This window comes from Phalacrocorax aristotelis, chromosome 4 (assembly GCF_949628215.1).
Source record: "Phalacrocorax aristotelis chromosome 4, bGulAri2.1, whole genome shotgun sequence".
Taxonomy (NCBI): Eukaryota; Metazoa; Chordata; class Aves; order Suliformes; family Phalacrocoracidae; genus Phalacrocorax; species Phalacrocorax aristotelis.
Genome location: NC_134279.1, coordinates 35,943,187 through 35,960,103, shown reverse-complemented (window position 1 = coordinate 35,960,103; position 16,917 = coordinate 35,943,187). Strand labels below are relative to the sequence as shown.

The following is a 16,917-nucleotide window of genomic DNA, read 5'->3' as shown; positions in this document are numbered from 1 at the left end:
TGAATTGATTAGAACAGAGCGAGTTGAAGAGGTCTTCTGGCTAAGAAACTGTTTGAGCTATGTTTGTTTATTTTTCCATTGTTACCTCACAAGCTATCTGAAAGACAGTGTATTTATAGTTATGGCTGAGCAGGTAATTAAAAATGTAAGTCACAGGATACAATCGCAAGTGTGGCAGAAAACCTATGCAGTACTTAACTTTAAGACTTTGTGATTAACAACTGAATTTATAAACTTTCATTATGTTACAAGCGTTAATATTTTCCTTCACCCAAGGGCATATAATTAATTTTTTTCCACTGATCTTAGTGATGCCCTTCTTGAGAGCTGGATGAAAAGATGGTTATCATTTTGCTGTAGCCCTGTTTCAGGCAAGCTGTTTCAAATCAAAAAAATTAATAATTATTTTGGGCCTGTATGCCTTCATAGGTGAGACTTCACGTAAACGGTCTGTTCATATTCTTAGAACAAGTCCCCTAGCTAGTCACTGTGTGTGGAGAAAACTCTCATGAAGGCTAAGTAAAAGGTAGCAGCCATTGATTTATGTTTATTTGGAGGTGTTAGTGATTTAAAGCTAGTATGAAAAGGATGCAAAGAAATAGCATTAACACAGGGTACATTACAGCAGTATAAGCATTTAACTTAGTTTCTGTGTTTCTTTCTTTAGGCTATATAAGATATTTAGGCTTATGTTTCTGTGAATCCTACCTAAATTAGATGCCTAAAACAGAGGCTGTGACTATCCTCCTTTTTATTTTACTGAGAATGTTTCTGTGAGGAATTTGGAGATCTTTCTATTGACCTGAAGATACTTGGATCAACCTTTTGTCATAATACCATCTGTTACTTATTTACGCCAAAAAATATATAATGAGTACAACAGACAGGCCTTGTTACAAGAGCTGGTCAGTAGTTTCGCATTAATTTTCTTTTTTTTGGCACAAAGTACAGCTTTTGCAAAATGAGCATTCTTTTGAGGAAATTTTGGCTTGCTAAAAATTCATTAATTTCCTTTATGATGCATTCTTATTTCTTTTTATCTGAAGGGCATAGGACATCATGCGACTAAAATGTCCTCGAAGAGGTGTAGAAAAGTCTAGGAGCTTAGTCCATTGGAGCAGAATAAAAGCAGGAATACATCTGAAGGGCATACAAATTCAAGAACATAAGAATTATTAACTTAATCAGTCAAAAGGCAGATTTAGGACTAGTATCTTGGCTCTTTAACCATGCCTGGTAATGGGTGCAAAAGTAGGGGTTAATAGCAGAGGTTGTACAGAATGGTCCATCCACTGGTATATTTTTCTTGTTTTGGCAGTGTGCAATTTAGTGCTGTACTACTTCCATTACTGTACTATGGCACCATATGTAAATGCAATTTAATGTCAAACTGACTTAAAATAAACTTTTTTATTTGGTTCAGAGCACCAGAACAGATTCATTCCAGTTAAGGATGTTGACAAGTTTTGTTTTGTTTTACTGAAGAAAATGGAAATGTTGTCTAACAGTCACATCTTAGGAGTTTTTCATTGCATGAAAAAGTTTTGCTTTGTTTTTATTACAATACAGGTTGAAAACAAAAGTTGAAATACCAAAATTTCTTTTTTTGGGGAAAAAAAATTCCTAACTTTGCTTAACTCCATGTATTATACAATGTTTAATAAATAGCAGATTGTAATATGCATCAAAGTAAAATGGGGAGGCATCCATTCTAAGGAAAACAAGGCCTTTTTATGATGATTAATGATGTTTTCATATAGTATTGTAGGAAAAATAGTTTATTTTTAAACTACTTGTGGCATTTTCATACAGCATGTAGTACATTTGCTAAACATATGAAGAGGTTCACATAAATAACATTTGAAATTAGGAGTGTTTTATTTTGGAACATTTTGAGGCCACTTTTTTTAAACTGCAGTTTCATCAATTACTGTTTTTCTGATCTTTCATATGAAATTGATAGCATATTCAGAATGCTGTAAATCAGAGGAATATGTCTGAGACATTGTCTTAGTTCACTAAGTTTTCACATTTGAAGAATTTTGTTTGAGTTAAGTCACAAAGGAAAAATTAGTGGCCTCAGCTGAGTAATTTGTGGACATTTACCTTCATTGAGATTTCATTTAATGACAAATCTAACATAAAGAAGACAGGAAACATTATCTTCTCCTTGAAGCACACAAAATTTGCTGTAGTAAGTGTGAGAGTACAAACTTTGGCCCTGAAAGAAAGCTGGGTAGCAGAACAGCATGAAAAAATAACCGTAGCGCCAGCTTTTAATGTATGTTTCTCTTTTTTCTTTTATGAATAAAATCCAATAGAACTGACCATCTACAAAGAGAAAAATTCCTATGAGCTACGTGCCAAAAACTCAACCATGCAATAGTGGGGTGACATGTACTTGACATTAATTGTGTATGATACAAGGCAAAATATTTACAAAAATACCCTAGCCCACCCCCGTTTCTTGCAGTAAGTCAATGTCAGATCTCAGAAACAGAAGAACCCACCAGACAAGACAGAGTGAAATCCCATGTCATTGCACAGATGATGTGGGCTGATAAGAAGAAAAATGGAGAAAAGGAAAAAAATATGCCCAAACCTCCCCTTTAGTAGGGGAGGAATAATGTGAGATTTGTACAGTAAAGTTCAGACGATCGACAATTTTCTTTGATAAAGACTGTATGGGCCTTAAGTACAGATGTACCTAATGTACCCCATGTTCTCAGTAAACCTAAAGAAAAGAACAAAGCAGCAGGTCACACAAAGAGAGCAGATAGCCTTGGCAAAATGCCTTCATGCTGTTGGACTTAAAATGAACCGTAATAGGGGAAGGTTTAGGCATTAGAAAATCAGTTTGTTAGTATTATGATGAGCATCTGGAATATTTCGTAATGCTCTTAATATAAGAACAGCAAATATGTCTTACTGGGCTTATATTAGGCTTCATTCTGTATCTGTGCTGGAAACAGGCATCTTCAAAGATGCCTTCAAAGAAATACCATCTCTGGTTACCATGGCAGTCGAGTGTTGTTAGCAGCTTGTGCACTGAGCTATTTTTGGATCTGCAGGCTGGAAGCTTGATTGAAAAGGTCCTTGATTAAAAAGATGGTTTTTTTTGAAAACTTCAATAAGTTAAGCAAGCAAAGGTGACCTGGTGGGATGGTGCGGCAGTGCTGGAGCTGGGTAGATTGCTCTGCCTTTGTCTTCAAAAATAGAGCAGTTGACCAGGCTAGAGTCCTGCCCACTTATTGGCCTATGCTTTGATTTTTAGTTTGGGTTTTTTTAAAAATCATGTTTTATGTGGCAGTGTTCTCTTTGTATGCAATCAGACAACAAACATAGTCTGAATTACTATTATGTCAATTAAAGGAAACAGAGGAAATCTCCCTGCAACAGCAAATCATGTCTGTTTGGTTATATGCTGCTTTACTGACAAATTAGCATGTTTTGGGTTTGTTCTTTTTATCTGTTAGGGAGAATTATTTAAACATATAATAGCGCAATATAGAGAAAGCTACATCAAAGTAATACTTTTTTGTCTGTATTTAGTTTTGATGTCCTATGGCGAGTCATAAAACCTTTGTTGTACTAACATTAGCATTGTACTAAGCAAACAAAAAACCTAGTCCTAGTTGCCTCTGTACAACATGTATGAAACTCTGGATGTGGAAGGCCAGTCAACGGCTGAAGTGGATGACGGTCTGTCTACACTGGAAGTGTTGCCAAGGTCAGAAAGGCCTATACCCTGTATCATGACCACCTCCATGAGGAAGAAAAGATAGGTTATAGTTGTAGGCGACTCCCTTCTAAGGGGAACAGAGGGTCCAATATGCTGGACAGACCCTCCTTTTAGGGAAACCTGCTGCCTCGCTGGGGCCTGGGTTAAGGACATCACTAGGAAACTTCCTAGCCTGGTACTACCCTTGGGATATTACCTATTACTGCTTTTTCATGTGAGTGGTGATGAAGCCGCAATACAGAGTCCAGGGGCAATCAAAAGAGGCTTCAGGGCCTTGGGATAGTTGGTAAAGGAATCTGGAGCACAGGTTAATTTTTCCTCTCTCCTTCCAGTTGCAGGCAGTGACATTGGAAGAAACAGATGGGCCCAGTCTATTAATACACGGCTCCGTGGCTGGTGTCACTGCCACAATTTTGGGTTTTTTGATAATGGGGTGGCCCACATGGCACCAGGCTTGCTGGTGTCAGATGGGATTCACCTTTCTCAAAGGGGGAAGAGAGCCTTTGCTCACAAGCTAATTGGACTAATTGATGGAGCTTTAAACTGGACTTGAAGGGGGGAGAGGATAATATCAGCTTTGCCTGTGACAAGCTGTAGGATGACATGCCAAGGTTAGAGGAACAGGGTGCCAGTGAGGGCCCTCAGGCTGTTGCTCTGAGATGTGCTGGGTACACTGCAGCACACTTGAAGTCTTACGGAGATGAGCCAGAGGCTCCTGAGGCAATAGGAACCAACAGGGAAACATCAGTGAAATATCTCAAAGGAATTAAGGGGTGTTCCTCTAAGAAGGTGACACAGCCAACAGCCCACCAGAAGTGCCTCTACACCAATGCATGCAGCATGGGCAACAAACAAGAGCAGATGGAAGCCACCGTGCTGCTAGAAAGCTATGACCTAGTTGCCATTACTGAAACTTGGTGGGATGAATCCCATGACTGGAATGTGGCTGTCGATGGCTACAGGCTGTTCAGAAGAGTCAGGCGAGGGAGGAGGCGCGGAGGTGTTGCCCTCTACATCAAGAAATGGATAGAGTGTGAAGGGCTGTCTCCAAAGAGTAGCCACAAGCAGGTGACAGCTTATGGGAAAGAATCAGAAGATGAGAAAGAAAGGGAAGCTTGTGGTTGGCTACTACAGGCTGCCTGATCAAGGGGACCCTATTGATGAAGTCGCCTTACTCCAGCTACAGGAGGCATCGTGCTCGCAGTCTCTCGTCTTGCTGGGGGACTTCAACCACCCCAACATCTGCTGGAAAAGCAGCACGGTGAGCTGTAGGCAATTCAGGAGACTCCTAGAAGGCATTGAGGATAACTTCTTAAGCCAGGTAATACACATCCCTACCAGAGGGGATGCAATAATGGATCTGTCAGTCACAAATGCAAGTGAACTAATTGGTGACATCAAGATTGGAGGCAGCCTGCGCTGAAGTGATCATGTACTAGTGGAGTTTGCAGTCCTGAGGGATATGGGTCAGGCGAAGAGTAAAGTCAGGACCCTGAATTTTAGGAAAGCACACTTGCAGCTCTTGAAGGAGTTAGTCAATAGGAACCCCAGGAAACTGCCCTCAGGGACAAGGGAACAGAACAGAGCTGGCAGATCTTTAAGGATGCTTTCCATAGAGCACAAGAGCTCTCGATTGCCAGGTGTAAGAAATCAGGAAAGGAAGACAAAACACTGGCATGGCTGAGTCCAGACCTGCTGGTGAAACTGAAGGGCAAGCAGAAAATGCACAGGCAGTGGAAGCAGGGACAGGCATCCTGGGAAGAGTAAAGGGACACTGCCCATTTATGTAGGGATAGGGTCAGGAAAGCCAAGGCACAGCTGGAGCTGAACTTGGCAAGGGATGCAAAGAATAACAAGAAGGGCTTCTAGAGGTGTGTCAGCCAGAAAAGGAAGGTCAAAGAAAGCCCCTGATGAGTAAGGCTGGCAGACTGGTAACAGATGAGGAGAAAGCTGAGCTACTCAACAACTGCTTTGCCTCAGTCTTCACTGGCAGCCTTTCTTCCCACACCTCTCAAGTGGATGGACCACAAATGGGCACTGAGGGAGCAAAGCCCCTGCCAGTGACCACCTGAGGAACTTGAACATACATAAGTCTATGGGACCTGACGAGATGCTTCCCAGAGTCCTCAGGGACCTGGCTGATATAGTTGCCAAGCTACTCTCCAGGCTATCTGAAAAGCCATGGCAGTCGGGTGAAGTCCCTGGCAACTGGAAAAAGGAAAACATTGCACCCATTTTTAGAAAGGGTAGAAGGGAGGACCCTGGGAACTACTGACCTGTCAGGCTCACCTCTGTGCCTGGGAAGACCATGGAACAGGTCTTCCTAGAAGTTGCGCTAAGGTACATGGTGGGCCAGGAGGTGATTCGAGACAGCGAGCATGGCTTCACCAAGGGCAAGTCCTGCCTGACCAACCTAAGGGCCTTCTATGGTGGAGCGACTACATCAGTGAACAAGGGAGGAGCTATGGATGTCATCTATCTGGGCTTCTGTAAGGCCTTTGACACGGTGCCTCACAGTATCCTTCTCTCTAAATTGGAGAGATACGGATTTGATGGGAGAACTGTTTGGTGGATGAGGAATTGATTGGATAACCAACTGTAAACCAACCACTTAATAACTTCATCAGTGACATAGACAGTGGGATCGAGTGCACCCTCAGCAAGTTTGCAGATGACACCAAGCTGAGCGGTGCTGTTGACACGCTGGAGAGATGGGATGCCATCCAGAGGGACCTGGACAAGCTCAAGAAGGGGGGCCATGTGAACCTCATGAGGTTCAACAAGGCCAAGTGCAGGGTCCTGCATCTGGGTCGGGACAACCCCAAGCACAAATACAGGCTGAGGGATGAAGGGATTGAGGGCAGCCCTGCAGAGAATGACATGACCCAGCGAAGTGCCCTCACAGCCCAGGTGGCCAATTGTATCCTGGGCTGCATCAACTCCCTGGGCTGCATCAGACCCCACGTGGCGTACTGTGTCCAGCTCTGGGGCCCTCAGCACATGAAACACATGGACCTGTTGGGTCGGGTCCAGAGGAGGACCACGAAAATGATCAGAGGGATGGAACACCTCTCTCATGAAGAAAGGCTGAGAGAGCTGGGGTTGTTCAGCCTGGAAAAGGGAAGGCTGCGGGGAGGCCTTTCAGTACTTAAAGGGGGCTTATAAGAAAGAAGGGGACAAACTTTGTAGCAAGGCCTGTTGCAACAGGACAAGGGCTGTTGGTTTTAAACTAAAAGAGGGTAAATTCAGACTAGGTATAAGGAAGAAATTTTTAGAGTGAGGGTGGTGAAACACTGGAGCAGGTTGCCCAGAGAGGTGGTAGATACTCCATCCCTGGAAACATTCAAGGTGAGGTCGGACGGGGCTCTGAGCAACCTGATCTAGTTGGGGATGTCCCTGCTCACTGCAGGGGGGATGGACTAGGTGACCTTTAAAGGACCCTTCCAACCCAAACCATTCTGTGATTCTGTCCTGTGAGGTTTATAGTAGGTTGAAATAGTGACACAGCAATGGATTAACATGAGAATCAGTCAGTTCAGTACCTCCAGGTTGCTTTTAATACGTATTGTAGGAAAGGAGAGTTTTTAGGAGCTGAATGTTAGATTTGGCAGTATTCTGAAGAATATATAGCAAATATAAATTTGTTGTCAATTTGAATAACAGTCACCAGAAAGACCCAGTTGAGTTCTTCCTTTGCTTTGAGCAACATTGGATCTATTTGCTTTCTCATGGGTGTTGTAATCACCTGATTAAAGTTGGAGTTGTAGAATTTTTTTTACCCTATTAATATTTCTTTAAGCATTTTGGTCAAAATGGAGTATCTTCCTTGCTTGAAATAGCCACATGTACTGGGGACTTGATAGCTGAAGGGCTGATGTTTCTTGCTTAATGGGGAGCATGGGGACATTTTGCTGCAGGCAGCTTGTTCAGAGTGCTACTGCCTGGCTTGTAGCTTGTTGGGGCATATTCAGCTTGCTTTACTCATTCTTTATTGAGAGGTTGTTCAATGAAACACTCATTTTAGAACCAGTGTAGAGGTTTGAGAATCTCTGAATGTGTCTGATCCAGCTTCTGTTTGAGACATTTCTTTGATGGGCTTTTGCTCTTGCATACATCATTTCCCTTAGGGATTCATCATTCCTCATGAAATCAATAGGCAACTAAACTTTTTAATACAATAGTATTAATTGGTAGAACCGTTGCTCTAAAAAATTTGCCTTCTTTAAACTCTCAGCTTCTCAAAATCATTGGAATGAAACATGAATTTTGTTTATCTGTCTCCAATTTTTCATGGGATTCATGAGCATTGTTTTAACACCTGAGGACATTTACAGAGGATGCTTTATAAATAAGTTTTTCTCTACTAAATAAACAACTGTCATGCTAACTTGTTTTGTAGTAAACTTTGAGCTATGCATGGAAAGCACTACTCAACTATTAATATTGCCTGTATTCAAAATTGTAAAAAAAAATAAAGAGAGCATTTAAAATTTTGGTGGTGTTTAGATAGCAAATAGGCTAAACACTTAATCAAAATATCCAGTAATGTAAATATAAGTGCCACTTTACATTTTTAAGTCCAGTCCTCCAGTTCACTTCTTCCAGTTGCAGAATTGTTTTTAACCTTTCTATGGTTAGATGGCAGATGGGAAGGCTGAAAGAGGTCAGCTTTATATGTTCCTTTATCTGCCCCTGAGCAGTAGGGGGCATGTGGCCTAAACTAAAGGACTACAGTCTCCAGAGACAAAAAAATTTGCATCCCAAATAGTGCATTGCAAGACTTTGTCTGAAAAGCATTTGTGTAACAGGAAACTGAGCCTAGATGATACAAAAACATTCTAGTAGTAGGCTTATTCCCTCTCTTGCCTGACATTAGAGGCTGATGCTCAGGTAGATGTTCTGCTTGTGAATAATGGAACTGTCTTAATTAGAAATTTGTCTTTGGCTGTTGATGAATACTTCTTATCTCACTAAAATTGTCTGTAACCTGCACTATTTAACACAGTAGTATTGTGCTTCTGGGTGAGCCACTGTGTTAAAACTGTGTTATATTACCTTATAGATCCAGGTACTGGTTCCTTATGTTGCAGATTACCAGCCTGGCTGGATTTGGATGAAGTGTTCTGGAACAGACTTTCTTATGCTAAGCAAAGTCTTCTGATTAAACGCAGTATATTTAAACAGTAGTGCTTATAGTCACTAAGCTCTTTTATTTATATTTCCTTTTTTAAGAGGAAAACTATGACATTAGCACAAGAACCTGCTAGAGAGGGGCCACTGTTGAAAGCATTCCTAGTGCAGGGGCATGAGGCTTTTGTAAAGTACAAATGTAGATAGGAGACTGATACAAGCTGAATCAGTTATTTACTATGAAAACATTAAAATGCTGAATACTTTCAAACTTGCAATGCTCTTAATCACTGAAACTCAAAACAGTGTTTGTGACATTACGATTAAGCTTTTTAAAGCCTTTTCCTATAAGCTGAGGCTGTGTGTATTACAGCAGGTAGACTGTAAATAACAATATAATTCCTCATTAATTCTTTCCTTTCCCCTGACAGTTATTAAACCAGCTCTTCAAAGAGTACATTTTGCAGAGTGTTGTTATGGTTACCATCAAGGATGCAGCTTCACTAAAAAAGGTGCACTTTAAATACAGGTAAATTGCTAAAACCAGAACCTAAATGTGATACTAATATTAGAGGATGGGCAATGAGTCAGATGATAAAATTAAATAGAAATTTAAAGCAGAAACACTATCGTTCTTCCCTAGAACAATACTGATTTTAATGTTAATGCAAAGTCTACACCCCCTAACTGCATCCTGAATATTTTTCCAACACCTAAAAAGCTCATAAAAAGCAAAGCTGTACGTGCATCTCCACCCTAAGAAGCTGGCATGCTAGGTTGGGTGAGACATGCTCTGAACAAGTCAGTGAGTTAGCCTACTGGCCTATGCAGTATTAAACAGCAGGTCCAACAGCCAGCTTTGAAGGTGAATCAGGGTGATGAACTATACATACCTTTTTGCCATCTGCTTACTGTCTGAGCTGTGTGTCAGGGCATGCCAGCTGACCCCTCCTAGGATATTTGTTGAAGAAATACTGCCACCATTTAAAGTTGCTAGGACATTCAGTTTCATAATCTTAGGGATCACTATTGATATATTCCTTTTGCTGTGTTCTGAAGTTGCTTTTTTATTTCATGAACAATGAAAAAATATTTGAAGCTATTTAAATAAGTACACATTTCTATGCAATCCAGACTTTGTTATTGAAGTTAGCGCGCCCTGATTTTTATCTTTGCCTCTGCAGTGCTTGACTAGTGGAAAATGTTTTGTTTACATATGAATGGCTATAAATGTGGGGCTGGTTTTTGCTTTGCATACATGTGGACCCTTTGGTTTTCAGAGTGGTCAGCTACAGGTATGTGTGGAAATCCTATTGGGATAACCAGTGTTATTTCTGCCATACAAAAAGTGCTTTTGGCGAGTGAACCTACTTTGGTGAGGTATGCTGTTGTAATGTTACGACTGAACATGATCAGAAATATATTTTAAAAGAATCATTATATGCAGGCCCCTGTCTCCTGCCTTTAACTCTTGAGAAACAGCATTTAGCAGCTAATCCACCTGTGGCGTAGGGTGCATCTCCACAAAAAATAAGAACACCAAAATCCCATAAGAAATTTTGTCATTGCCAGAGGACGGTGGGTGCCACAGAGTCCTGTCTTTCACCTATGCATTTGCATGTTCTGGGCGAACATTACCTTCATTTGTCCTTTGTTGTTGATAGGCACAAAGCTGAGAGCAAGAACTTGGAAGTAAGTGCTGTAGAACGTACAGTGAGTGAGAATGTATGAAGCAGGTCATAGAGTTGACATCATGATTTCGCTTTTCATTAGTACTAGCTCTCACCATACACTGAATCCCCGAAACTGTTGCAGCAATTTTTGCTAGCCAGTAAGCACAGACTGTTCTGCAGCAAAACATCTGTAAATTCCAACATGGCTGTGCTGAGGTAACCTGCCCTGGAGCAGAGTTGTTCCTGAACTACAGCCTGCAGTGACAGTTGCTAACATGCAACTAGCATTGCAGATTCTGTGTAAAGTGTGTATGCAAATCATGATAGGCAGTCTTTGGGTCATGTCTTTGATTCATAAAGGTTGGAATCTGCAGTCAGTTACATCCATGCAGATCTAGTCAAGAAAATGAGATTGCCAAGGTGTAAGTGAGGCTGGATGTTAATGGTTCATCTGGTGTGTAATTACATGATTGTTCACATGTAAAGCAGGATTGATTCCAGCTCTCTCATGCTTTCATGCAGAATGAGAAATTACTGCAGTGCCTTGAAGATTTTACCTCTGATAATATAAACAATAAATTTAAAAATGGAATTAAATGTTATTAAAGGCCGCAGATAAGACTGTCCATATATATGTACATGAATTACTACAGGAGCTTGACCCCTAAAAAACAATGGGCCCTGACGCCATCCACCCGAGGGTGTTGAGAGAGCTGGCTGACGTCATCGCAAGGCCACTCTCCATAATCTTTGAGAAGTCATGGAGAACGGGGGATGTCCCAGGGGACTGGAGGAAGGCAAATGTTACCCCTATCTACAAGAAAGGCTCGAGGGAGGATCCGGGTAACTATAGGCCCATCAGCCTTACTACAATCCCTGGGAAAGTTACGGAATGAATCCTCCTGAGGGCCATCACAAGTCAAATGAAGCACGTGATTGGGAAAAGCCAGCATGGCTTCACTAAAGGCAGATCGTGCTTGACAAACCTGGTGGCCTTCTATGACAAAGTGACTTGCCTGGTTGACATGGGGCAGGCGGTGGACATTGTCTACTTAGACTTCTCCAAGGCCTTTGATACAGGCCCCCACAGCCTCCTCCTGGAGAAATTGATGCGTTATGGCCTAGACAAGTGGTCTGTGCAGTGGGTGGGGAACTGGCTGACAGGTCGCACCCAAAGGGTGGTGGGAAGCAGCTCCTTTTCCAAGTGGCAACCTGTCACAAGTGGAGTCCCCCAGGGATCAATATTGGGCCCAATGTTATTCAATATCTTTATAAGTGATCTGGATAGTGGCATCAAGTGTAGCCTGATGAAGTTTGCTGATGACACCAAGTTGAGTGGGGAAGTAGACACTCGAGAAGGGAGAGCTGCTCTGCAGGAAGATCTGAATAGGCTGGAAGATTGGGCGAGAAAGAACCATATGAAGTTCAACAAGGACAAGTGTAAGATCATGCACCTGGGAAAACATAATGCGGGAGCGCAGCACAGACTGGGATGCACCTGGCTGGAGAGCAGCTCTGTGGGAAGGGACCTGGGGGTCCTGGTTGACAGAAAGCTCAACATGAGCGAACAGTGTGCTGCTGTGGCCAAGAAGGCCAACAGGACTCTGGGTTGCATCAAAAAGGGCATCACCAGCAGAGTTAAAGGAGTCATTGTCCCACTCTACTCAGTGCTTGTCAGGCCACACCTGGAGTACTGTGTACAGTTCTGGTCTCCACTATACAAAAAGGATGTAGATGGGCTGGAAGGGGTCCAGAGAAGGGCCACCAAGATGACCAAAGGACTGGGAAGCTACCATATGAGGATAGGCTGGGAGAACTGTGTTTGTTCAGCCTTGAGAAAAGGAGGCTCAGAGGGGATCTCATCACCATGTACCAGTACTTAAGGGGCAGCTACAAAGAAGACGGAGACTCCCTTTTTACAAGGAGTCACGTGGAGAGGACAAGGGGGAATGGACACAAGTTGCTCTTGGGGAGATTCCGATTAGACACAAGAGGAAAATTTTTCTCAGTGAGGACAGTCACCCATTGGAATAATCTCCCCAGGGAAGTGGTTGACTCGGCCACGTTGGACACCTTTAAGAGTTGTCTGGACAGGGTGCTGGGCCACCTTGTTTAGACTCTGCTCTTCCTAGAAAGGTTGGACTAGATGATCCCTGAGGTCCCTTCCAACCTGTGATTGTGTGATTGTGTGATATGGGGAGCCAAGCAGTAAGAAAGAAGGTGGCATTTTTCATGCAGTGACTTCTTAAAGTAGAACCACACTTGTGTTTGTGAGGTCCCCTGATGGGAGCTTTGATCTCAGTAAAACATTCCTCGCAGAGGAGCCATGTCATTATTCTTTTTCTATAGTCGGTGTTTCTAGAAACTGTTTTTCATAGTGGAAGAATATATTCTGTACCACAGCAACCGAATTGTCTTTTAAGTTGTCTGAAGCCAAAAATTGCAGGCTGCGAATGACTATGGTAATAACAATAATAAGCCACTGTGTCTTAATTACGGAACAGGAAAGAAAGAAAAACTGTGACTTGACTTCAGCGCATTATTTAGCAAGGTGTACTCTTGAGCTTCACACACTGAATGTGTGGTTGATACAGCTGGTTCCTGCCGTGTGCTTCTTGCAATTAACCCCATGTTTCTGCCTTTGCGATGTAGTACTAGGGGATCTCCTGCATTGTACTTTGGAAGGTCAAATACACCTAGCCAGGCTGCTCTGAAGTATGCTGGCAGCTACTTTTGACCCAAGTGGTCATGACTGTCCATTTTAGTCATAGTCCAGTGTTTTTATCTAACCGTGTAGAAAGTGGGGTCCCAGATGCTGCTTACTCCTACAGCTTCTTTCCCTTCATATGGTGCCATAATACAGCCTAATGTGGCATGTCCCCCAACATATTGTAGAGCTGTCTCAAATGTCTGTATAGATTATATATCACCAGATGCAAAGCTAATGCCCTGTCCTACGAATGCTGCAAGGAACAGAATGTATATAGTTATAAAGTCAAACTGGGTTATAAAATTTCCTGCATACTACCATTTTGAGACCGGAAGGAACCATATGGGAAACATACACTTTTTACTTGGAATCTGCCACTGTTCTTAGGGCATCCCTGGTCCTGCAGGAGAAGGCTGAGTTGGCGAGATGTACTTGCCTATTCCCTTACCTCCACAGGACACAGCAAAAGAATGAAGAGAGAAAGCAAAATCTTTTACCCATTTTCTTTTCTGTCTCCTGTCTGTAGCTGAACTGGCACGGGCTGTGCTGTAAGCTGTCTAGGTCAGCAGAGAAGGAATTTTGGTTTTGAAATATTTCTGTTCCACCAGATCTTCAGAGTTCCTGGAGTGGAGCACTGTTTGCTCCACCATTTGCTAAGGGATGTCTGAAGACATTAGTTATTGCTTTGAGAGCAAGAATTTCAACATGATTCTTTTCTGAAGAAGTTTTCTAACTCTTCACATACATCTTAAAGTATCCAAAATGGCGATGAGATAATTTTGGCCTTGTCAATAGAAAAATACCCAATTGGTCAAGTTAGTAAAATTCAGTCCATTTGATTGGTTTCATGTAATTTGACAATGACAGTGTTTAAAATTCATGTTTATACATTTAATCTCTGGGGAAAAAAAAAAAAAGGTTAAAACCCTTTTTTCTTCAAGCTACAGTTGCTCAGATTTCCTCAGGAAATGCCTAAAGTTTATGTCCTTGGAAGACTGCTTTGTTGAACTGTCTAACCAATCATAAAATCCAATTGTCAGAAGACAATTCAAACAAAAAGAAAAAGGCCAAAATAAGGTTGATTCTTGGAAATGCATTAGTTATTGGCATAGGACCTAGATCAGCAATGAATTCTGAATCCATCTGTATCTCTGAGTTCTTACTGTGGTTTGTCACACTGGAATAAGTGCCCTTTGTTAGTGGAAAGCATTCTTCCTTGATCCTGAAGACACTCTGAATGCATTTTAAACATGTCAAGATACAGTTTGTTGTTATAAAGTCCTGGCAGTATAATTGGAAAGTATATGGCATGCACATTTGAATATTTATAAGGATTTTATGTATTTTCCATTATTCTGCTTAAAAATGCATTCTAACAAATTAGTGTTGTGGCTTCACGCTAAATTTTGAGAAGATATATTGTGGTTGAATCATTTACTGATTCTCTTAAGGCACTTTGATTTAAATGTAATTTTTACCCTCTCTGACAAATAGGACCACTAAATGTCCAACTTGAATGCCAAACATTATCCCTGCTAAACATGTCTTGAGAGACAGGAAATTACAAAGGTAGATCAAAGTTTAAGGGTTTGGTTACACTGAGCTTCTAGAGGTTTTGTGTCTTCACCAGCTTCTACAAACAGCATAGGTGCTTTCTTAAAACCACCTGTTGGTGTGTAGAGAATTGTCCCTATGAGTTTAATCACTTGAGTCTACTGCAACCTGACTACTTAGCTCACTAATTTTAGCATTTAGTGTATATTTAGTTAACTGAGTCGTTGCTAAGAATTTTCTTGCATTTTGTCACCTCTTATCTTCATTTTCATGTTGAAAACCTTACTTTACAAATAGGTCTCCATGTGTTGCAAAATCTGTGACCACCAAAAGGTCTTAGAATATTGAGGGATTTTTGTCACCTCAGAATAAGTGAAAGTGTTATTCCTCCTGCTCAGTGATAGAGAAGATGCTGAAAAGGCTAACACAAAACAATATGAATGCTGTCTGGGACATAATTACATTTCCTCATTCCATCTTTTACCTGACTGAAAGCACCTGATCTTCCACTGTGTGCCTCAGGTGATAATTTAGTTATACAATTTATGAACTAACAAACATACTGCGATCTGCTATATTGCTTTATGATTTAGTGTGTTCCCCTAAATTTTTAAGTGTTCATGTTCACTTCATCTAGGTGAGACAGTTCAGAGTGCTCTAAAGGCTAATGATTTATATGTGAGTTTATATGTTAATTTATAAATCCTTAATTTGCTTGCAAAGGACAATGAAGGACTAACTGTCTCTCACAGAACAATTAACAAGTATCAGTTTTGGATAAGTGTTGTAGACCTTTATGAACATCCCATAGAGAGCTATGGTTTGGATGTAACTCCTATTGCTGAGGCTGAAGTCTTCATTTGAACAAAGCTTTCTTTGAAGTTCATACAAGCGTTTACTGTAGAAGGAGACGGGACAGGATTGCTGCCATGATCATTCTTTCTATCCATACTACCATCTTAGGTAATAACAGTTAGATGTGGGTGTCTGTAGTGATATACAGAGTATTTGAAAATTGGGCATAATTATCTGATATTACTAAAGATGTATTTTAGCAATCAGAAGAGAATGTATTTGGCGACAGCTAGTCTCATTCATCCGAGTTAAAGGATAAAAATGTATTTATCTTGAGGAAAGCGCATCCAAAGTGCTGTATTTCTGGACAGAGTGTTGCATTTTCCTTTCAAAGAATTACTTATTTCATGTAGTTTATATAAATCATAATTATTAGCAGCTTGCAAATTCAACAGACCATGGAATTTTCTATTAAAGGGTATTCTACCAGAAACTTGTGATCAGACATCAAGTGATTGCTTCCTAGATACTTTCCACAGAGCCCACTGGTCCTAAGATTTGTATTTTGGGGCATAAACCCTGTTTGTGTGGATGTTTGATTTGTGGACTTCTCTATGTACTTTCAGGAATTATTTACCTGATCTCAGCTCTTGGCCAGCTGGCACGTTCTGTGCTCTTCCTGACTGTTTCTGCGCGGGATGGGGGTGGCCTTCCCTCAGCCACTAATGCAGCTGTCACAGTAAACATTCTTCAGACCTCTTCGGTCCCTGCCATATTTGAGAGATCCCGGTATACTTTTTCTGTTCCTGAAGATGCACCTGAAGACAGCCCAATTGGCACTGTAAAGGCCAGAGAGCCTCCAAGTAAGTTGCTCAGTCAGAGATTATATTGCATTTTTATTTTGACCATTAACTGGAAATATTTGCAGATAATTTTTTTTAAACTTTCATAGTATTCATTCAGTCCATCAAGCATTAAATAGTATTTACTGCTGGTATTTACAGCAACTGGTGTAATCACAGCTGTATCAGGATGCTCTTTAGAACAGATGCAGATTCATGGTACTCTCCTTGGTGGTCCATGGGGTTTGGCAACTACCTCCATTTTCTTCCAGATAGATTTCTATAATTGTAAACGGGGAGGTGGGAAGCATGTTGTGAAAGTGTAAAGAAGGGTCTGTGTGACACTATGGCTTGTGTTAAAGCATTAGCCATGCAAGACAAATCTCAGAGTAATACTCATGATCAGAGAGTATTCAGAAGTTTCACAGAATCTATATGATGTGCTGCTGCAAAGAAAAAAAGAACTCAAAC

At 41.3% G+C, this 16,917-nt stretch overlaps 1 protein-coding gene across 1 annotated transcript in view; it reads left to right on the top strand.

Moving 5' to 3' along the window:
* DCHS2 (dachsous cadherin-related 2) overlaps positions 1 to 16,917 on the top strand; it is a 127,465-nt gene that overhangs the window by 64,435 nt on the left and 46,113 nt on the right. The window contains exon 4 of the mRNA XM_075092414.1: positions 16,231 to 16,467. Within this exon, the coding sequence (XP_074948515.1) occupies positions 16,231 to 16,467 (237 nt within the window). The remainder of the gene's footprint in view (positions 1 to 16,230; positions 16,468 to 16,917) is intronic.